Source organism: Tinamus guttatus, unplaced genomic scaffold (genome assembly GCF_059628265.1).
Source record: "Tinamus guttatus ecotype Peru unplaced genomic scaffold, ASM5962826v1 Tinamus_guttatus_pri_ptg001076l, whole genome shotgun sequence".
NCBI lineage: Eukaryota > Metazoa > Chordata > Aves > Tinamiformes > Tinamidae > Tinamus > Tinamus guttatus.
Window position 1 is genome coordinate 200528 of NW_028289610.1, and position 22425 is coordinate 222952.

The following is a 22425-nucleotide window of genomic DNA, read 5'->3' on the forward strand; positions in this document are numbered from 1 at the left end:
GGTGAACTCGAGCTCCTCTCCCCCGTGCTCGCGCTGTGTTTATTTTTTGGCGGTTATCGGCACCACCTAGCGGGCGGCGAGCGCGTAACGGCCCTCGGGGCGGCGCGCGCGGCGGGAGGCGCCTCTGGCGCCTGCGCGGGAGGAGGTGCCGGGGGGTGCGCGGCGGGGGGCCGAAGCCGCGCCCTGATTGGCTCCCGCGCGGCGGGCGGCCATGGAGGTGGGCGCGGGGGGCTTCGAGCGGCGGCTCCCGCGCCTGCGGCGGCGCCTGCGCCGCGCCGCCTTCCTGGGTGAGGGGAGCCGGGGAGCGCGGCCCGGCGGGGCCCGGGGCTGCCCCTCGGCCCCGGGGGGCTGCGGGGCAGCGCGTGGGCGAGGCAGCGCCTGTCCCCTTGGGACGGAGGGAGAGGGCGCGTCCTCGTCCCCTGGTACCGTCCCCTTCCTGAGCGGGGGCAGCGCCGGGCTCTGGGCGTGGAAAGCAGCCGCAGAGGCGCCGATTTCAAGTGTGAACACTATATATATATATATATGTATGTGTGTGTGTGTGTGTATATATATATATATATATATATATATATAATATATATATATATGCATGCATATATAATGTTTGCACCCAGTGAGCGGTGTGCACAATACTGTGGCCGAGTAGTTTGGGGATGCAGATCCAGAGCAGGTGAAATGCTTGTTTCACATGCTGGATTTTTAATGTGTGTGTGTGTTCTGTCCCACCAGGGCTTGATATGGAGTTTACAGGCCTGCATTCAGTCTTCCCCGTAAATAACAAGCCAAGGTAAAGGTGCTGCACTTGAAAGATGAGGAAGAGTTGTGTTGTAGCTTTGCAGAAACGAACTAGTGTATTGCAAAATTACATATTTCTTTTCCCGTGCCCCCCACTTTTTTTTTTTTTAAATAGTCTGTTTGATTCCCCAGCCGAGTGGTATCTGAAGGCCAGGCAGAGCGTTCAGCGCTTCACGATTAGTCAGTTTGGTAAGTGCTGCTCCTAACCAAGAAGAGAAAAACAACTCCCTAGATCCCAATTGTAACCTGCCTTTTGCCAGCTGCGGTTAGTTCTGCAAATCTCTGTTAGAGCCATTTGTTTGCTACTGTGGATTTTTGTTTAACCAGTATTGATATCATCAGCTCTTTAATACTGTAAGGGATCTAAAGTCAGGTGGGCCATCAGCTTTTGCTTGTTTTAAGATTGTTTATGTAAAAAATCATTTAGCGTTTTTTATATTTAAAGATTATAGCTACAAACACAGGGCTAGCAAAACCAAGCATAGCAAACTAGGAGGAAGTCGTAGTAGCTTATTTCAAGGCTACTGAGTTAGGACATTATTGGAATTGGAGGGATAGTATTCCTGATATTTTTAATATATATATTATTTTGTCAACCAGGAAGGGTCTTTTGTGGGGGAAAGGCTTTTAACTGTGAGCGGAATGCTCAAGTTTCTGTATTCATCAATAAGGGGGTTTCTCCATAGTTTGGCTGAAGGGCAGGACAAAGGGAGGGGAGACTGAGTGGAGCCATGAACTGAGTGGGACAAAAAGAGCCATCTGCAAGGAGATGGGGGCCTTTACAAAGGAGGGAAATAGGGCAATTCCCCCACATTCTTCAGCAAGGGGGACAAAGGTGTTGGTGAGCTCAGGTGAGAACAGATGGCGGGAGGCCGGAGTTCGGTGTAGGCGGCCGGGAAGGCTGTAACTTCTGAGTGCCTTGGCCAATGGGGAAAAGGAGAGGGCGTCCCTCGGTCGGGAAATTAGGATAAAAGGGGGGGCTGCGTCCCCCAGCATTTTGAGAGACCCCACAGGGATATGCCCGGTGGACTCTCCCTTTATTCGAATAAAGTTTTAGGACTCCTCTGTCTCCTTTTTGGACATTCAGTTCTTGACAGCAAGATTTTCCGCACAACTGTTTTCAGAAAAACTAGATAAAGGTCAAAAATCAGCTCCAAACATTGTAAATATTCCTCAAAAGCTTAGGCTGTGCAAGATCTTAATGAGCATTTTTGAGATTTACTATGTTTGCAGGGACCTAAGTAGCAAAAACCGTGTTTCTGTTGTACCTAGTTACTTCCAAATGCCTGCGTAGTGTAGCTGGCCCCCGTTCACCTTGGTACGCGTGCTTTGCTCGGTTTTATTTCCTGCTGAATTGAATCTGGACTCCTTTCCTTTCAGTCCTAGAATGCTGTTACTGCTCAGCTGCCAGGGAGCTGGGGAGTCACCTGGCAGTTGCTGTTAAGATTTCGGTGCATCGTTAGTGGATGAAAACCTTGCAACCCGTTAGGGCATTTCCACATCCCTTACCTAATTTTTGCAGTATGAGTAGGCATCCAGCTCAACATTGCCATTCCAGCTCAGGTTTCTCTTTCATGTAGGACTGGCGATATTCTCGCATGAAAAGCCAAACAAGTAAGTAAAACACATCCTTTTCACATCAGCTTGCAGTTTTCTGTTAGAGCAAAGATAATGCAGTTGGGATTTTATGGAGAAGTTTCTGGGTAAGGATTAATGCCATTACTTGTAATTGTCTTCTAGAGACATTTTCTTTCATTTTGCTGTAGGTATGTGGTGCATTCATACAACTTTTTTCTCTTTCCCTCAACATTTGGAGCTACGGATCCTGAATTCACCCTCTCTGCATCTAGCATTCAGTTCCTGTCTCATTACGGCTTTGACTATAATAAGGTACGCAGTCCCTGCAGCAGAAATCTGGAACGGAGGAAGTCTGTGTAACTACAGGAGAAGTTAGAATTAACATCCCCAAATGCTGTATTTCTGTTTTAAATGCCATCTTGCTAAAGTATGTATGTGATGACAATGTGGCTCACTATCAATAGGGAGAGCCAACATTGGCTTCAGAGCTGCCACAGAGTCAATGCCCATGTCTCTGTCTGCCTAAACCAGATTTCCCTGTCCTTAAGGAAGAAAGCCCATCTCTAGTGGGCTGAGGAGAGCAGATTTTAACAGACCCTCCTGGGGCACCTACACTGCCTTGCTAGCCCATCGTGCTAGCTCTACTAGTCACTAACATGGGGAAGCCTTAGGTTACCTACATTTGAAAATAAGGCTATGCTATCACATTAACAGCACTGCTTAGCAGTTTGGGCAGGAAACATCATGGTATTGCAATATTCTGGAAGTATGTCATTAAAGGAAAGATAAAAGCAGAGAGAAAAAAAGAAGACTGATTAAAGTCGACAAAATGCTTTTCTTTCCTCCAAATACATCTTCTCTTATGTAAAAATACATACTAGGCTACTCGCAGGCTTTGAACACCTCGGGCGGTCGTGCGTGCTTCTGAAGGGAATGTGTTGGGGATTGCTCTCCCAAGTACATGCCCATTTTAGACATGCCTAACCAGCTTTTCTGTAACTTGATAAAAGTCCAGGGGAGAATGATCATTTTTTTTTTCCTCTTCAGTTCCTGAAAGATGGAATCCCATACATGAATGAGTTGCAGGAGAAGAGCCTGAGGCAGTATCTCTTGGCAGGAAGCTGGAAAGTCTGCAGGTGAGCGTTCCCCAGGGAGTTGCCTCCTATACTGACTACCTTGGCAGCTTGCCGTAATTCAGGTCATGTTTTGTCATCCTAAAACTTGTTCATGTGACTGCCTTGCTGCCAGCTCTTCCAGCGTGCTGATCTCTCCAGAGAATGGCTGAGATCACAGGGTACAGTGTGAAGAACTTAGTGAATGTTTGGGAAATGGTGCTTCTGCATTCCCTCATTGACATCAAGGCACGAGATGACTCCCATAAAGAGCTCTTTCTCTCTCTCTATCTCCCTTATCATGCTTCAGTGTCCTGCACAGGGACATCATGAAGAAGGCCATTGATGAGGTGACGTCCTGGATAGCAGGAGCAAAGGAAGAGGACACTATGATTCTGCGGGATCTGTGTGGTATGAAACAATTAGGCCATGTGGACTCTGAGGACTTATCACTTTTCCTGAATGTCTAGAGCCACAGGCTGCTGTCCATGGCCTGTTCTGGTAAACTAGTCTATCTAGTGTGTAGAAACCACCTGTGCACTGGCAGAGAAACATCTGTTCAGTCTTTGTATTTAGGAAGATTATTTTCCTAACAGCCTTCTCTGCACCTCTGATTTTTTTGTTCCTCCTTTCTTGTCTCAGGCTTTCAGATGTTCGAAGTTCAACTGGTTCTGAGGCAGGCTCTTCAAAATGTTTGGACACAGCCTCTTGGGGACAATGAGGTGAGCTGAAAACTAGAATCTTTGGGAATACATTTTCTATCTAGATAGATATAGGTAGCATTTCTGCAGTCTGAAATATGTTGCTTGTACTTTTAAGGATATGGGTCCAAGAGGAGGAAAAGAGAAGATAAAGGAATATTCTGTGAAGTGTTGATTCTGGATCCCTTTTCTTGGGATCTCACAAAGTTGAAAACCTGTTCTCTGTTTCTCTTATAGCCATAAAATGTCTTGAAGTAGAAGCACATTTTTTTTAGGGCATTTCCAGAGGTACTTTTTAAGTACTCAAGCTTTGCCGAATTTCCCCTTCAGAACCTCCCTTAAAAAGGCTAAAAACTATGGTCTTTTATGTGTTTTTCATCGAGTTTTGCACTGAACACTTCAGCTCTCTGTTGTATGACTTGTTTTTAGTGGGATATGCCAATCTTTAGATTTCTATTTTAAATGTGGGTGCTCCCCACGCCCCCACACACACACCCTCCCCCTCAAATTAAACCCATAGTTGTGGACTTCTCTAAACATGAGGTGAAGGAGATACCAGTCTGCTTAGAAGTAATTATATACTTTTTTTTTTTTTTTTTTATCAGTACTGTTTTGGCCTAATAATTAATGGCAACAGAGTGGAAGGGTTTACCCAGTCATCTCACGTGAAGCACAGCGTTTGAGGATTCAGTTTGTGTGATTCCTCTTTGTTTCCCTTATTTCAGTGCCGTAAATTTGTTGCTACATGAATTAAACTGAACTAAGTCCGTTTGTGTTCTGAGGCATCTGTGATAGCAACCATCCATCCTCTAAGGGTGTATTGCTAATATGTCTCTTCTTCAGAGCAAGTTTTGGAGCACTGTTTCCTGTTCAGAGAAGAAAAGTGAGGTAATCCTAAGGTCCTGGGGAATGCACTGCTTTTCCATCCCTTGACAGGCTGGAAACTGAACTTCTGTCCTCATCTTTAAGGAATCTTAGTAAGCAAGATACGTACTACTAGTATGGGAGGGTGAGAGACTTGGTAACTGCTCTTCTCAGGTGATGGTGAAAAAAGTGAGTCCACAGCATCGCCGGCTTCTGGAGAACTCTCCTCATGACCCCTGCCGAAAGGAGCGAATTCTTACGTCTGCCCGGGGCTTCACCAACCTCTTCCAGGCCCTTGTTAAAGCCAAGAAGGTAAAACACCTTTTTTTTTTTTTTTTTTCTTTTTTTTCTTTTTTTTTTCTTTTATTGCTGTTACCCAACAGAGGGAATAGGAGGTTTATTAAATGTAAGAGCTCTATACCGAGTACATTGAATCATTCGGAGTATGTGTGCTGGCCTTAACATCTTCTTTTCAGTTGATAATGAAACCATGAGGAATTTTTAGATTGCGATTGTAGTCAGAAAAATATAGCTGTTAGGCATAACATCGTCTTGCTGATCCCACTCCCAAAGCAGGCTCAGAATTATTTATCCAGCAGTGAATTTCCTTTTTGTTACTTCTGCAGACCAAGCAAGACCAAGGGAACGGGAGCCAGAACCCATTCAGAGAAGAAAAAAAAAAAAAAAAAAAGGTTTCTTAAATGACTTCAGAAAATGTAGGCATTTACAATGTTGAAAATCCTGGTATTATACTGCATGAACCACCATCTCAGCTGAGCAAGTTACTGTTTTGCAGTTATCTGCAGACAAGCTTATTAGACCATCCAAGCCATTAGTCTGATTGTATGTGGTAATTCTTGTGTTCCGTATGCAGATTATTGGAAGAATTTTAGGTTTTGAAGTGTCTATGGTTGCTGGGCAGGCAGGGGCACTCCCTGCTCTGGCCAGTGAGCCTGTAAATCTGATCACTGAAAGACTTTACCTGGCTTCAGCTGGGCAGGCAGACCACACTCCGTGGCTCCTTAGGTCCTCTCAGACCAGAACATTAATGAAAAATATCCTTTTTAAGAGACCCCAAGTGTCACTTCTTGAAGGCACTAGCCCTGCTGGGATCCTTGCCACCTGAGTGGCTGCTGGGTGAGTGTGTGTGGGTGCTGCTCAGGTAGTGAGAGGATCGCAGCTGCTGAACACTGAGTGGAAGTGCCCGCTCTGGGAGCCGTTCTGTGGCAGGGTGCTTCAGCAAGCTCTTCTGTTTGTGTTCCTCCTGCAGCCGCTGGTGGGACACAACATGCTCATGGACCTCTTGCACCTTCATGACAAGTTCTACAAGCCCCTTCCAGGTAACGCTGTGCCCAGCCGCGCTCCCCAGTGGGGTCCACCAGGCACCTTTGCAGCAGGGACAGAAGAGTCAGCATGGGGATCATTCACCAGCCAGCCACCCGTGGGGCTTGGCGAGCCGTGGTGCTGATCATCTGCCTCTTCTCAGCTCTTACTGCTGGAACAGGGCCTCAGGCCCCTGACTGTCACCCTCTTATTTTGTGGAATACTACTGGCTTTTCCTTGTTTTCTTGATATCTTTCTCACATGTGTTTTGCTTTCTTATTTCTTGGTCAGAAAGCTATGAGGAGTTTAAAAGGAACATTCACAGCTTATTTCCTGTCCTCATAGACACCAAGGCTCTAACAAAGTCTGTCTGGAAGGTGAGATGCAAAGGGTTTTTTTTTTGTTGTTGTTTGTTTGTTTGTTTGTTTGTAGTTTGGAATTGGTTACACAGCTGTGATTGGTTCTTAGTATTGCCATTAGACATCCTGATTTCAGATTTCATTTAGCAATTATAGCAAATCAGCAGAACAGAAAATGAGCTCACTCACCACAAGAGCTGTCTCAATTGATTTTCTTCACATTCTTCTACAGGATCACCCATTTCCTCGAGTATCTAATCTTTTGGAGGTATATGAGGTTTTGTGCAGGTAAGTGGTAGCTACAAGTGGTTGAACAATCTCTTTATTTTGGGGGGAAACATATTTCCAAATCAATTACTACATATATTTCTACTTACTTTCCTTTCAAATATTCTTCCTTTTTATTTACCCATCTCTCTAAATTTAACAGCACAAACTTGCTAATCTTTCTTACAAAGTAATTGTGAAGTAAATTACTTTTTTTCTGAAGACTACTTCTCATAACATTAGGGGCTTAGAGTCTATAAAACATATTCTGGTCTCTGTTCTGTGACATAAATGGTTGCCAATGTCAGGTTGGTTGTATTTCAAATGTCACTGTAGAGAGATCTGGGCTCCAGAGTACCAAGCAGGGCTTGAGAGCTTCATTCATGGGTTTCCATCCGTATTTCATTGGTCTCAAGTTTGGTTTGCAGATAGCTCTACTTCAGAGTGTGTTGATGCCTGTTACGAAACAAGCAGGCATTCTCACTCAAGATTTCAGCAAAAACATATTCTAACTTTGTGCCAGCTCCTTGGAAAGAACTGCTCTCAGTACTGAGTCCTGTGTAGTAGCTAAATATGTGTTAAATGGAGCTCATCTGTAAACATATTGCACCCAGAGCTTAGATATGAGGTGGTTGAAGATTTTTCTTTTTTAAATTTGTTCTGTGGATGCCTATAATAAGCAGGGCCTGGGCTCTGTGTTGTTGTTATTGTTACTTGGTTCTTGTGGATATTCTTCTGCTTTGTTCTTTCTTTTATTTCAGTCACATCTATTTATTACTCTATCCTACAAAGCCCAGTGTTGCCCACTGTATTGATTTTAGTGGTTTAGTTTGATTTTAAGAAATCAGAACAGATTTGTTGCTTAATAGATTTTACTATTTAGGGGAAAAAACTAAGGTAGTGTGAGGGTGTTAGTTTTCAGGAAGTAAACTATTATCTAATATTCGATTAAGTGTTGCCTTTTTAGCAAATAGCAGGATAAAAGTGGTGCATAACTTGTCTTCTCTCTGACATGCTAAAGAAAGAGACAAATTTCACACATCTGCTTGTTTTCAGCAGCGACCTAAATCCCACAGATCCAATGTGCCCAGTGATTGTTCTTGCAAGTGGCTGCTCAAGATATGGTACGTTCCTCTAGGCACATTTTAAAAGGCAGGTATTTAAAATGGGTTTATTTTACTCTGTGGATATCCACTTATGCTTTGCATGTGAGTGCTGGGCTGGTGGTGATTTTGCACAGTTTCTGATGTGCAGCTTTCCCAAATCCTGCACTTCCCCTGGCAGCCAGCAAGCGTGCTGCAAGGCAGGATGCAGAGCTCTGCCTTGTGCCACCAGCACAAATGGTATTTGTGCACAGTTGGGCTGGATTTGGTCTGACTTGGTGCTGTTAAAAAAGCCTTTGGAAGGGGCAAAGCAAGGAAGTGATGGTCCCAGAAGGGAAAATAATGGGAGAAGGTAGGAGGAAGGTCCCAGAAAGAAGCAGGAGTGCTGAGGCTTCTGCTAAAAGTTTGTGGGGTTTGTGCTCAGTGCTCTTTGGGGTACTTGCTGCCCAGACAGATGTTCTCTTCTCCAGGCTCCCTCTTGCATATGCTTTGAAATGGTTCCCATCCATCAGTAGCATACAACTCTATTCTACATTTTTGTAAAAGATAATTTTATTCTTTATTTGTATCTTAGTAAGCATTACAGCTGTTGGTGTAACTGTTGCCTCTTTATTGATACCCCTTTAAAATCTGTGATGTAAGCCTAAGCCTCCTATGGGGAATAAAAATTTAAAAGGGAGTGGGGGGGAAAACCCAAAGCAGTAGGTCTTAAGGCTGCAAGGGTTCTGTGACTGTGCATGGTGTGTTGGAGGTGTTTACCCCTTTCTGATTTTGTTGGATGCTTTCAGCTGTGAAGTCATCTCCTCATGAGGCAGGCTATGATGCATTTCTCTGTGGCTCAGGTAAAATACTTCTAAACATTTCTCAAATAGTTGTGTTGGAACACAGCCCTTCCTTTCCTGCTCTGTAACTTCATTTATTTGATGGTAAGTGATATTTGTTTATATACAGTCTGTTCTTAGCAATTTATCTACACTTCAGTGAGTTTTTGCTTTTCTTTTTGTTTGCTTCAGTTGTTTAGTTTTGTCTTTATGACTTTGTTCTGATGCCCCTTCATTGTTCCTCTTTCTAGTTCTTCTGAAAGTAGCTCATTTGCTACTGTGCAAATCAACAGGGTGAGTGCTGTTTAAATGGTTATTTTTCAAAAAGGTTACTTGGATGGATCTTCTGAAAATCAGCTGTCAGTTTGCTTTGCATAACTTTGCGTTTTGCACTTTGGCTTTGCTTTAGAGTAGGGGAAAATGTTATTGAAAATGTCACAGTTCTAATTAGATTGTGATTTTATACATCTTAACGTAGCAGCTTTATGTCAAAGCTGACATTTTCAAAATGAAATCAAGAGTCGTGAGATGGCTTAGAGGTTGGGAAATGACATTGTGAATCCTATTTGTCCTTGAACAAGCTCTCAGAAGTTCAGTTCACTTGGATAAGGTTCAAATCATTTTCCATTCATTTCCATTTTGAGCTCTGTATGATGCAGTGATTTCAGCAAAGTTCCTAGCAGACAACTGTTCCTATTCCTTTGCTTATAACTTCATTTCTGTAGAGGATACCGGGGCTTGAAATACCCATCCTGTAACCAGGAGGGCTGCCAAGTCAGGAGCTCTGCGGGTGGCGCAGAGGTAGCGGGTGACAGTGCGGCTCCGGAGGAACAAATCGTCGCTCTGTTTTGTTTTCTTGCTTAGTGGCACAGCAGAGACTGATCCTCCTTTCTCTGAGTATCTCGGCGTGTTAGTCAAGTGCCTGAACCAGGTGCATTTCACCGGAGGTGCCGTTTCAAGCATCGTGCGTATGACTGCAGCTCCAAAGCGCGTCGGGGGGTGTGTGATGGTGGCTTTGCTGAAGGAGCAGAAATCCATTAGTGCCTGGGCCTGCCTTGGCAGGAGTTTTATCTATGCAGGTGGCACAAATGACCTTTTGAAATAGCAAATTTATTGAATCTTGCCTTATGAATTCTTTTCATATTGTCACACTGAAAGATGGCATCAGCCAATTTATGCTGTCCTAATTCTCTGTGCTGTGTAAAACAGCTTGATGTTGTTCTATTTTCCTCTGTGGTGTTTGTTTGCTTGTTTTTTACCATGGTAATCATGACTTTGCTTTTGTTATTCATGCTTAGAAAAATTCTGAGACAAAAGAAAAATACCCTTGTACCCCAGCTATCTTTTACTGCTTGGCTTACGCCTGCGTGCCACTTTTTGCATGAGTCCTGGTTATGCTAGCTGTGCTTCTATATTTCAGAACTCTGATATGTCTCAATATTCTGCCTTTTGCAGAACTTTTCTGGGGTAGATGTACCCTGCCGACGTCCCCCTCTCTTGGTTGTCCATGTCCAAGGCTGGCGAGGGCTCAGTGAAAGGCATATTTACCACGAGTTAAAAACTCTCTGTCGCTTCCACGTCCAACGGCTTTCAGAGAACCAGTTCATTTTGCAGTCCAATAAATTTAAGCAGTAAGTGACAAATCTTCGCTCCCTCTCACCTTCTCTTTGCTCTGGCAACTCTTAGACACGCGATCCCTCTCCAGAGCAGCGAGGGGCCGTCAGCAGCCTCGCGCTCACCACATCTGCTCGTGTTGCAGCATCAGGCTCGCTCTGCGCGACTACAAGGACCACCCTCACCTGCGGATCTCCCTCTATCGCCGCTGGAGGCACTCGCCGCACGTCAGCTGCCTCCTGCGGTAGGTGACAGTGTGACAGGAAGGGTGAGGGAAGAGCACTGGAGTGCCAGGCCTGGGCACTGAGCAACTGCTGCTCTGCTGCAGGACCACCTGCACAGCCAAGGGGTTGGGGAGCAGGTTCCCGTGCTGCCCTCAGGTGGGAGCTCCCAAGTTTTCACTCTGGAGATGGAGCTGTGATCTCGATTCCTGGGGAGACGTTGCTTCATGAATATCACAAAGCTAGGTGCTGTCAGTGTAGATGCAGTTATCTCAGGGAGATGCAGTGCTAGCTCTAATAAGCCCGAGGAGAGGGAGGCAAGTCTCCGAGTGGGAAGTGCGTGAGTTTTTTCAAAAAACAAACTTTCAACTTGGCAGATTCAAAGTGCACGTTCAGAGTGTCACAAGGCAGTGATGTTGGTGAAGGGTGAGTTTCTCACATGACACAATTTGGAAAGGTATCCCAGTGCTTAAAGTACAAATGAATCCCTAAATTTAAAAAGCCTAACCATATCTTACCATTTTTACCCTTTAGAGTCTGCAGTATTGTGGCACTGTGGTCTCTCGTGGCCTTTGTACTTGGAGGAGCTCCTTGCCATTCAGTGTGAAGGATTGTCTTATGGAAGAGAACTGCAGAATGCTGATCTTATTTACTGTCTGTTTGTCTCTGTTTTCTTTGTCTTGCACAATAAAGCGGTAATAAGAATGGCCTTCTCACAAACCTCTTTTTAGAGAGGATGCTGTGGTTTCCAGTTAGTAATATTCTGTTCATCTACTAAAAGCATAGTCACCTTCTGAAGGGGGGAAATGGTATTTTGGATGACTCATCTGAGTGTTAGTCTTCTATTCGGTCTTAACAGCAATTCTGAATGCCAGTTTGTTTCCGTTGCTTGCGTTGCTTTGTAAAACACATTTTGTTAAAGTTCTGGAAGTTACGAAATGAAAGAGGCTATTTTTGGCTTCGGTTGTAAAGCAGGGGAAATGTCACTGTTGCCCAAATTAAAATGGGTAGAGTTCATCGAGAAACCACTCTTGAGGCTCATGAAAGATTCTGGGGAGTAGTAAGTACTTTGCAGTGCTCTTGAGTGTTGCGCAGTTCGGTGGTAGTGGAGCTGAAGATAAGCACAGATAAATGGTCATGCATGTTTTACAGACTGGAAGCAAATACACAAGTCAGGTGGGTTTGCACCCATTGCACACTATTTGCCTCTAGTGCACAACATGTGAGCACTCCTCCATCCAAAAATAGCGTGAGACATGCTTCACTGCTCAGCTCTCTGATATAAAGAGAATATTTATCAGTCCAGGGACTCCTGACCTCTCCCAAAATTTCTTCTATGAATTTTCTTGTCTTAGAAAAACCTGCAAGTCTGTGGTTTCCAAATAGATTTCATCAGTCAGCACCTACCTGAATGGGACCCGTAGTCATGTAATATGTAAAATGTGCCTTTAATTGGCTGTACAACGGAGGCTTGTGTCAAACCCTGCTTACGCAGCAGCGCGATGTTGCAGCGGGCATGAGGCTCGCGTGCGCTCTGCTGCTACCGGGTAGCTGCCTTGCTGCTCTTGACAAGAACAGGGCAGTGCATCTTGAGAAGCAGTTCTCAGGTTCTGCGCCGTTTGTGGTTTACAGCTCTTATTTCACAAGCTAGCTCTTAGCCAAACAAGTAACCGACTCCTGGTGCTTTTTCTGTGTCATGTAATGAGCAGTGAGGTTCTCTGTGGCCGTGTCCCTTTACATACCAGTGTGCAACTATCTCCCTGTTCGTTGCTTCTGTTACGTTCTTCTGTCTTTTAGCATCGCTACAAATCGACTTGTGTGGAGAACACAGGCTCTGAGTGTGTGTGTGTGTGTGTGTGTGGCTTTGGGAAAAGCTTTCACCGGCAGTTATGTGGAGCTGCCCTGAAGATGTTAGGCTTGGTAGCTAATCCCTAAATCCATTCCCCCTGTGGGACAGATTCTGGCCAGCGTAGCATGTACGTGAAGCCGAGCATGGCGTGACGCGTTTTCCTAGACAGCAGTGCCATTCAGCCAGGCCCTGCGTGCGGCCTGGGAAGCTGCTCCGCCATGAGGAGGAGCAGGAGGCCGCAGGGCCCGGCGGGCACCGAGGGGCGCCCGGCTCGTCCGCGTGGGGATTTCCCAGCAGCAGGAGCTGACAGGAGCGCTGCAGGAGAGCGGTGTGCTGGCCCAAGCTGTGAGCACTAGCTGTAAAGTGGGTGTGCAGTGCAGGGAGGGGTAGAGCGTGCAAGAAAACAGGCTGGAGGGACAGCTGAACACGAAGGCAAAGGAGTGATGGAGATCAGCCTTCATGAGAGGGTATCGGATGATTCAAATTAAGAAAGGCTATGGTGGAAAGAGATGTTTGCCTTTATAGGATGTGTCCCGTTTCTGTAAAACACAAGTAAGTATTGCTGTTAAATGCTGTTCCTGTAAATGGTAGAACAAACCTTAATAAAATCATGGCAGTGCTATTGGGTTGGCCCTTATTGACTAGCACCTAGGTTAGAAGCTGATTTCTTTTGGAGTAGCAGGATGGAAATATTGTTCTGCCTGCAGGAGCACTTCTCAGTCATTTAATTTCTGTCTAAGACTTTTGATCATAAGTTTAATCTATCCTTGAAATCAGCTGACCTAGCTGCATTATTCAGGCTAAAACACTAAATTTAAGAAAAGCAGAGTTCAGTTACACTACAAGTTGGAGTTACTCGCAGAGGTATTTGCTCCAGGTCCCTTACTTGTGAATTAGGAATAGTTATTCTTTCTTCCTCTTCATAAGGTCCTATAGTGAAAAAGACAGTGTATATATAGGTAGGAGAAAATGATTGCTTTTATCTGATGGTTTTGCAATGCTAAAATGTTGTATTTGTTGCCACTTGTATTCTAGTGAGGAAGCAAAAGACTAAATGCATGTGAACAGTGAAGCTTGTGTGTCAACAAATGAGGTTTTTGTGTAGTGACTGAGCAGGCAGGTTTATGTTGCTGATGCTGTGTGTTGTTTTTCTCTCAAAGGAATTTAAACGAGGGAAGGCTTCAAAATCAGATTTCAAAATTGCTTTTTTCCCTACACTTAAGATGAATAAAAGCCTCAAATGTGAGTTACTGCTGCACCAAAGACAGCTAAACCACATCATAGACATGAACAGGGAAATCTGAAGGCTAATCTGCACTGCTAATTGCAACGTTTGGAGCAGATTGTTAATGCGTCTTAAGAAAGATTCTTCTTTGAGCCACAGTGACTGTTACAAGTGCTCTAATGAGTAATTGCTTTTAAATTTTTCCAAAGAAAATATTTTTCTGGAGATATGAGTTGGGAAAAATCATACCCTTGTTCTCTGGGCCCTTAATTCAGATAAGCACTTAAATGTGGGGAGCGGCAACCACACTTAGATCCTGTTGCATTTGAGAAGAACAGCAGTTTTTAAGGGAGCGCGGCCTTTGATTTAAGGGAAAAATTCTAACACTCCATGGGTCAGACTGTGCCTTCTCCCTTTAAAGGACAATTTTCTTGTAGTAAAGTACTGTAGTCAGGCAGGAGACTTAGCTTTCTGACATTAGAGCTGGAAGAATTGAGATTATAAATAAAAATAGGCAAATCTAGTAGATAAAAAGCTACTATAAATCAGTTATGTTTACATCCAGAATAAATGCACAAAGAATACGAGCAGGTTGAATATATTGTAATCTCCCCCTTTGGGTACCATTTTTTCAAGGAAAAAAAGTAGCCTGTTAATAATAATGTAGAGTCTTTTAAAGACATAAGTCGGCTGTGCAGTCAGTTCTCATGAAACCAGTTAGCTGGGGGCTGGTCTAGCAAATTGGAGCAAACTCTCAGCTGTGGGAACAGATGGACAAGAGATGAGAAGTTTCTGTGAGCAGCTCTAGATGAAGGTAGGATCTCCCCGCATGTGGGGCCGTACTGAGCTCAGCTGCACTTATAGCTCAAGATTAGGGAATTGCTATTAAGTGAAGCTGGACATAACCCAAGTGGTGAATGTTGAAATTGCCACGTGGCTCTGAGGCCTGGTAGCTGGAACTAGACCCAAAGATGGGAGTAAAGCTGCAGCAAAGTCCATAGGAGCAGTTATATTTCACCTGGCTGTCAGCTCTGAGGCAGTTAGAAAGTTGCATTTTAGCTTGTAGGGTTAGGAAGGGTAATCGCAACACTCATGGAAACAAGATGCTGGAATTTAAGTTGTGAAAGCCCTCATCAAAAGTATAACCTTGAAAATGGAGTGTGAAAGATCAAAGTGGTCCTATTTCTAAAGAACAATGTGACTTGTAGCATTTTTTAACATGTTCAAGTTCAAAATAAGTTTTTTTTTTTTTTAAACTGCATGCCTTGTGTTCTTGACCTATGCTTTCCTAATGGTGTGAATTAATGCTTGTTCTTCATTTTACATTTGCTCATAAAACCGCATAGCTGAAAACCTTGATGCCTACTGGAACAGGGTGCTTACAAGCACCTTACTGGAGGAATCACAGAATGACAGAAAGGTTGAGGTTGGAAGGGGCCTCTAGAGATCATAAGCTAAAATAGCAGCCGGCCAGGTGCTGGTTTGAGTCACCTGTGTGATGGTACCTCAGGCAACCAGCCGAGGTTGTTCTACCCATATCCTGGCATCGTAGCTGAACCAGGACCTTGTGTGTTAAGGATGTTTCTGTACGCCTGACAAGGGAGCGCTATTCTGCACAGCCGCTCGGCTAATGTATTTCTGCGTTGTTCTCCGCAGGCAGTGCCAGATCGCTGACTTGCAGCTTGTGGTTTTAGGTCCCTTCATTTTCTGGGGCTCTTTCCAGCAGCCCCTCCCTGCCTGCTGCTCTCCACTGGAGACAACTGCCCCCAAAGGACTAATAGAGGGAGCAGCGCATGAAACGCTGTGGCCACGTTTCTTCCCACAGTCCTTCTGCTTCGGGGAAAGACCTCTCTGCAGCTGACCGGTGTCTACAACAGGCCTGGCACACAAGGACCTGCAGCAGGGAAGTGACATTTCAGTCCCATCCCCTGTGCTAAAGACAGAAGCAGGTGTTTTAGAGAGAACATAGACCTTGGGGAGAGCAGAAATCTCGGTATCTTTTGCCAAATAATTACTGTTTCTGAGCAACCTGAAAGCGGTGAGTTAGAGCTGTGCTGTAGCATAACACAGCCCGTAGTGGGAAGCACTTACAGCCGAAAGAGCTGGCTCCTCCAACCACCTCCAGGACTTTTCCAAGCCTCCTAAGGGAGCTCTGGGGCTGGGCTGTCCCCCCAGGATACAGTGATCTCCAAAGGGCTCCGTGGCTGCGCAGCAGGGAGGGAAGCAAGGAGGCTGCCCCCTAAGCCCCACAGAGCTGTGGGGCAGAACATGCCTGGGGTGGGCAGAAAGAGATCCCCAGAAAGGACAAAGACCGTGAAGAAGATATGAAGGCGGGGTGGCAGAAAGAAAGATCCTGTTTTGTGTTTTTCCTAGCCCCTGAGGGACTGAGTGTGTTACAAGCCAGGAGGTCATAAAAAGTGGAGACGCGTCATACTGTAAAGAGCAGGGGGGAGGAGAGGGTCATTATAGGGAATGTCTAACCCAGCCCATCATTTCATCTTAATGCAGAGGTTCTCTCCTTCAAGTTTAGGCTTAACAAAACCAGCACTTGTAGTACTGTTTGGGCTCATCTGCGACCCTCATCCTCTCTGTGAGAGTTTCAAATGCATCGTTCCCCATCAGCATCCTAAGAAAGGGGTGTTATGGAGCCAGATTTTGCCCTCTGATTTCTCCCTGTGTGAACGAGCACTGAGGGATGGGCAAGCTCATCTTTTCCCAGGGGCACCGTTTCAAAGCCGAGGTGGAGAAATCCCCTGCGCGCCCTCCTCCTCCTCCTGCCTGCTTGGACAGGCAGGGCCCTCTGCGGTCGTGGGAGCGCCGGTGGCACAGGCAGTGGCCTCCCTCATTCCGGAGCACGTGTCCTACCCCTCCGACTCATTCAAGGCCATCCGTACGCGGGTTTTAAAACCAAGCGGCAACAGCAACTCTGTTGGTAAAGAAGCCAGCTCCGATGCTGCGAGTTAGGTTTGTTTTTGGCATGCCTGTGTGATGGACCTCTGGAAGATGTAATGGTTGCTATGCAAGAGAGACATATGGTGTCCTGGGAGAAACACATCTAGGTAAAAAGAAAAAAAAATAAACTGAAAAAAATATTTAAAATTGCTCAGACTACACTCGTCCCACCCCTGGAAATGCAACCTTGGCTCTCACCGAGTGCAGGGCGCAGCCTTACTTAAGCAGTTAAAGCCCCATTTTCTTGTGCCTGTGTGGGAGTGGGGACTACCTTCAAATATGACCTGTATCTAGAAGTAGAAACTCAAAGCTCAACATTAGAGAGTTAAATGTTGTATAACCGCACTTTAAAACTTAAAATTACTTTAACTCAAAATAGTGAAAATGATGAAGGGAGATTCAGCAATCTTTATTTTGTATTTTGAAGGAATAGCAACTATTTTATTTGTTCCATAAACTTGACGCTAGTAATTAGGTGCAAACATTCCACGTTTCAAACTTGCTTTGAAAGACGCTGCTAGAAATTTCTGTGTTGCCTCCGGCTTTTGGGCTCACGAGGGATGTGCTGGCTGTGATTTCTGATGGTTTAACAAGCTGCTCGCTGACAGCTGCAGGAACGTACCCAGAAGAGGCAGCCTGTCACTTGCTCAGTGGAAGTGATTTGTTTCCTGCAAACTGTGCATGAAATGTGTACAACGCATTTTGCTGCTCCTACATAAATAGGAGGATTTACAGACCACTGGATCTCGCAGCTTCCTGCAGTGCCCAAACCTGCGCCCTCCCTGGGGATGCGGGGCTGGAGCGGCTCCATGCGGTTGTTCCACACGGCTGCAGGGTCATGGGAACCGATGCCGCGGGAGCCGCGTGGGGCTCCTGGGCCTCCCGGGCTCTGCTGCGGAGCCTGGCAGCCAGGCAGTCCCCAGGGGATGGCTACGCAATGAGGGGTGTCCAGGGGCTATCTGCAGCTGGAGAAAACCCTACAGAGGCGGGATGCTCTGACTTCATACCTCATGCTGATGAATACCCTACGTAAACCATAACTCAGCACACCACAGAAGAGTGGTGACAGGGCACAGAAATGGCCCTGGACTTTCCTAATCCCGCAGGCACCCGCCTCTGACATCGTGCTTCCAAACGCTTACAAAAACTGGCTGGCATCCAGACCCCAGGCTCCCTGCCTAGCTTAGACTGCTTTATCTGTGTGCTTCCAGCGGTGCTGGAGCTGCAAGGGGCGCTGGGAGGGACACATGGCTCCTGTTTGTAGCTGCTGGTGCTTGGAGGGTCACTGTGCTGAGGTGCACAGCACCAAGCAGGAGGCGCTGCTCCATCTGCTCGCTGCAGGCTGTTCCCAAGGAAGACGCCTTCCTCATCCTCCCATGCCAGGTGCCAGGGCCAGGAAGTGCAGCAGAGAGGCTCTGTGGGCCTCTGCTCGGTCAGGGAGAGGGGCTGGGACAAGAGGAGGATTGGGAGAGGACAGCACAGGAGCAGAAGCTGAGCTCAGGAGCACGCGGTGGCTCAGGAGCCGAGGCAGCACAGAGAAGCGCTGTTTCCTGCGGCACAGGGCAGCACAGTGCCCTGTCTGTCAGCCACGGAGCACGGCGCTTGCGTAAAGTGACAGGACAAGGCTGCAGAAAAAAAATTAAAAAAGTACACTGCTTGTTTCTGCTGGGACACAAGAGATTTCACTGTTGCCTAATGAAGGTTTCCAAGCAGAAGGAGCAGAAACACACATTTCTGATGCTTTGTGCTCCTATGGCTAACTATTTAGCAATATTTTGCCTCCAAGTTGTTAAACCTATTGTACAAAAAAGTATTCTTGATTTGGCATCTGTTTATAATCAGCACCGCTCATGGAAGCCTGTGCTGGCAAAATATACTCTTACTTCCTTTTCACACTTTAATTGCATTTTCAACACTGCGTAATACTCTCATGTGGGAGTTCTAAGCCGGGGATTCTCTTCACCTGACTCATCAAGAGCATGATACAGTACTCAGCATCCTAACCTGTCACAGCATTTGGCAGAATAATAGGCTGCTCCGTGAGAACTACTTCAGGGAAGAATTAGTTTAGTTAAAGACATGGAACTATCAGGGAAAAGATAACAGCTGGAGAGAAAAGTCTGATGTATTCCTAGCATAAGTTTAAAGGAACTTAAGGAGGGATACTTGTAAAAAAGGAAGAACAACAGTTATTTATCATGACTCTTCTTCCTTTTCACTCTGATAAATAAAATCAGTTTTATTGCATTAGATGTGTTATGTATCAATCTTATTTTTCATTATTTGTTTGCATGCTAGTAGGATCACTTTGATCACTTTTCTTAATTCCTAATAGTGCGCAAAAGATGGAATAAAACATTTTCAGGAATATTTTTCTTACAAAACTCTTGGAAGTATAGAATTTGAATAGAAGCAAGAGCAAGTCAGTTTATTGTATTCAGCTGAGGTAGGTTAATTAGGAATTTTTAAAACTTCTTGTAAAGAACACCTTTCAGCACACACACAAAATGCAATCCATAATAGCAGCAAAATTTACATGCTGTCAGTCTGTAAACAACTGCTCTGAAATGAATTTAGATGATTTTAGAGACACGGGGGTTGGCATTTGTGATAGAGGTGAGAATGCTGTAATCCACTTAAAAATTACCATGTGGTGCAGGGTGGAAGAGTTAACTAGGGATTTCTGCCATTATGTTGATCTTGAACCCATGATGTTTACTGTCCATGAACATCTGTTATGAACTTTAGTTCCCAGGATTGTCTTTTGAAAGCTCTGCCTAGGTCTCCGTTGAAGATCACAGCAGGGGTACTGGAGGTAGAGTGGCTGGGTAATGACCAAGCCTCTTATCTCTGTTTGCTCTTCAGTTCTTCCTCCCCATGGTTCCTCCATCTTGCTGCTTTCCTCGCTCAGCATTGCGGTCGCCTCAGGGGTCCGATTTTTCCCCTTCAGGAGCACTGGAGCATTAGTCATGGCTTAACCCATGGCAGAAGATGCTCCTACAACCAAAAGGTTGAAAACCCAACACGGACATCTCCGCTTTCACTGAGAGGCAAAGGCAGGACCAAGCCTTTAGCAGAGAAATGCCATAAATACATTTTCTTTTCAGCTCCTCTCCTCCCTTTCTTCTCATGTGGCAGCAGTATAATCTTTCATTACGTTCAGGTCGTGTGGCCCTCCTGGTTTGCACCCCAGGTGGGTTGTCACCATGCTGACCTCCTGAGTCCTGCCAGGCTGGGAGAGGCTTCCCCACCAGCACTGCAGCCTTGCTGAGGTGAAGGGCTGCACTGGGGATTCATCCTGCCCTCCGGAGGCTGCAGCCACCTCCTGCCTCCCTGTGGGCTGCTGCTTTTGCCAGGGTCTCGTCTCCCTCCGCCTCGCGGCCAAGGCACCTTGGCCCAGGCAGGCCTGGCCGCGCTCCTCCTCCTCCTGCTCTCCCTAGGGTTCTTCTTTGCTACCTCCCTGAGGCCCGGGACTGCCCGTTTCCTCAAGAATCCCCAAATTGTCTGTGGCGACTTGTTTGGGAAAGGCGTAACTCATCTTTTCGGATAAAATTTCTCTTTTTCCACAAAATCAGAAGCTATACTTTCACGGAAATGAAGATTTTCACAGGGTGTTTGCAGGGAAGGGTGGTTGTGCTTCAGCATGTGAGTCAGCAGCTGCATTCTTGTGGTTTCACACGTGCCCTTATGCCGGAGCACGAGGTTCTCTGTGTGGCCAGGCCAAGGCTGCCCAGGCTGCGTGTTGCGTCTGGGGTCAGGGAGGAAATCTCTCTCACATCACTTTAGTAGGGACCCTGTGTGGTTTTAATTTGCTTCTCTTTCCAGGGGAAACACAGACTTCTCTGTTTTTGGTGTTGTTGTTGTTGTTGTTGTTGTTGTTGTTTTCTTTTTTCTTTTTTCTTTTTTTTCCAGAACATCTCAAATAAACCTACAAATGGACTTTTTTTTTTTGGCCTCAAAAATGTTTTCAAGGTGAGCTTTACTTTGGCAACGTATTTTGTTAAAACACACTTTAAATAAAATACCATTTTGAAATGTTTATTGATAAAATGCATCCAAGGGCAAAGAAAGAGTTAAAAACAGTTAGTCCAAAATGATCAAAACACAATACAATATATAAAGGAGGGCTTAACAGAACTTTGTGAGGTCCCATCATTTGCCCTTGTTGTCACACAACAAGCTTGACAACACATAAACCATTTTGTTTGACCTAGTCTTGGAAATACTTTTCAAACTTTTTAAGACTGCAAGGATAATCACAGTATGAGATTAACAAGAAAGATTTCATGGCCAGATCACAAACAGATTTAAAGAGTAGGTCAAACAAAATGGCTTGTATGTTGTCACGTTTCAGTCTTTCAAGGTTTAATTTGAACTGGTTATCTTGTCCTAAACACAATGGAAAGAGAAATCAGTGTTTTCCTTCAGGTTGATTTAATTACTCATTGTATATGACAGGCCTATGTTCATGATCTAATTGTCCTTCCTGAACCTTTGTTTTTAATGACAATGTGAAAATGTATTCTTTTTCAATAAGAGACACTGAAATAAAACTCATTAAGAGAGTCATTATATTGATTTAATATGTCATGATTGACACTATCAGGTGGAGCCTATTTTTTCAGTTCAGTGGATTTATAAGGAAACTTAATTAAACATTTTAAGATAACTAGTTCAGGAGGCAGGGCCCCTGTCTAAGAGAAACATCTCTTTATAAGATGCATTAGATGCATTTCTCATTTCTGTGAGCTCAAGTTTTGCTACATGAGGAATGAACAGAGCAGGTGATGTAAAGAAATCCTACCTTCAAAGCCCTTTGAGGTCTTGTTCTGCATATTAGATTGGGAACACTTTAAATCTCTATAAAAGCAGAAAAGTCCATAGATTATAAAAAGCCTAAACTGAAAACAATTCTGAAACTGTATTTAAGCTTCTCCTTTGATATCAATCTGAATCAAGATGCAGTCAAACACCGTGCTCCACTTTAGCTATGCAAATCTGGGTTTATGTTTTTGCAGTGAGGAAGATTAGTTTTCAGTCATGCAAACTTACACTATTCATATTATATTTACTTTTACTAAGATGGAGAGAGGCTGGCAGTATTAGTCCTTTGTTCTGAAACACGACAAAAATGAAGACTACAGAAAGAATACCTGCAGCTGCCTTAATTTAGAACTGTAAATAATTCACAGTCATCTAGCGTATGCTCCAGCAAAAGCCTGTTTTTCTTCTAAGATAACAGCCTGAGGCAAGAAGGTTGAATGGAGTAAAAGAAAACAATATTCACTCCTCAAATACAAAAGTCACACCCACTTCCAGTCAAGTCGATCTCTAATGCTGTAGTATCCAGAGAAAAGTAAGCTGCTCTGGCACAACAGGCTGTTTTTAAGTTTCTGAGTGATTTCCACTGCCAGGAATTTGCAACTAGACTCCTGGGTTTCTGACTCAGTTTTGATATTTCTGTTCTATTCTCAGATTGCCCTCTACATCTCATCCCTTAAGACTCTCTGAAGCACTGTATGAATTGGGTACCTGAATCTCAGCCTGTTTTGACCCTCCACGCAGAAGTAGACCAAAGAATTTGCACTGCTGTTGGTGACATTGGGCAAAACAGAAATGCAGACTGGTCTAGGTGACACCA

General features: G+C 44.9%; 1 protein-coding gene across 1 annotated transcript; it reads left to right on the plus strand.

Moving 5' to 3' along the window:
• Positions 1-734: 734 nt before the first annotated feature.
• On the plus strand, positions 735-11458 carry PNLDC1 (PARN like ribonuclease domain containing exonuclease 1). The gene is given in 18 exon segments (XM_088538407.1): positions 735-787; positions 911-984; positions 2376-2409; positions 2562-2685; positions 3421-3509; positions 3796-3896; positions 4128-4207; positions 5225-5362; positions 6321-6390; positions 6665-6750; positions 6965-7020; positions 8056-8123; positions 8891-9028; positions 9175-9217; positions 9788-9854; positions 10379-10554; positions 10683-10781; positions 11293-11458. Coding segments are annotated over 18 exon segments (1566 nt in total). The 5' UTR covers positions 735-737; the 3' UTR covers positions 11366-11458.
• Positions 11459-22425: the final 10967 nt, after the last annotated feature.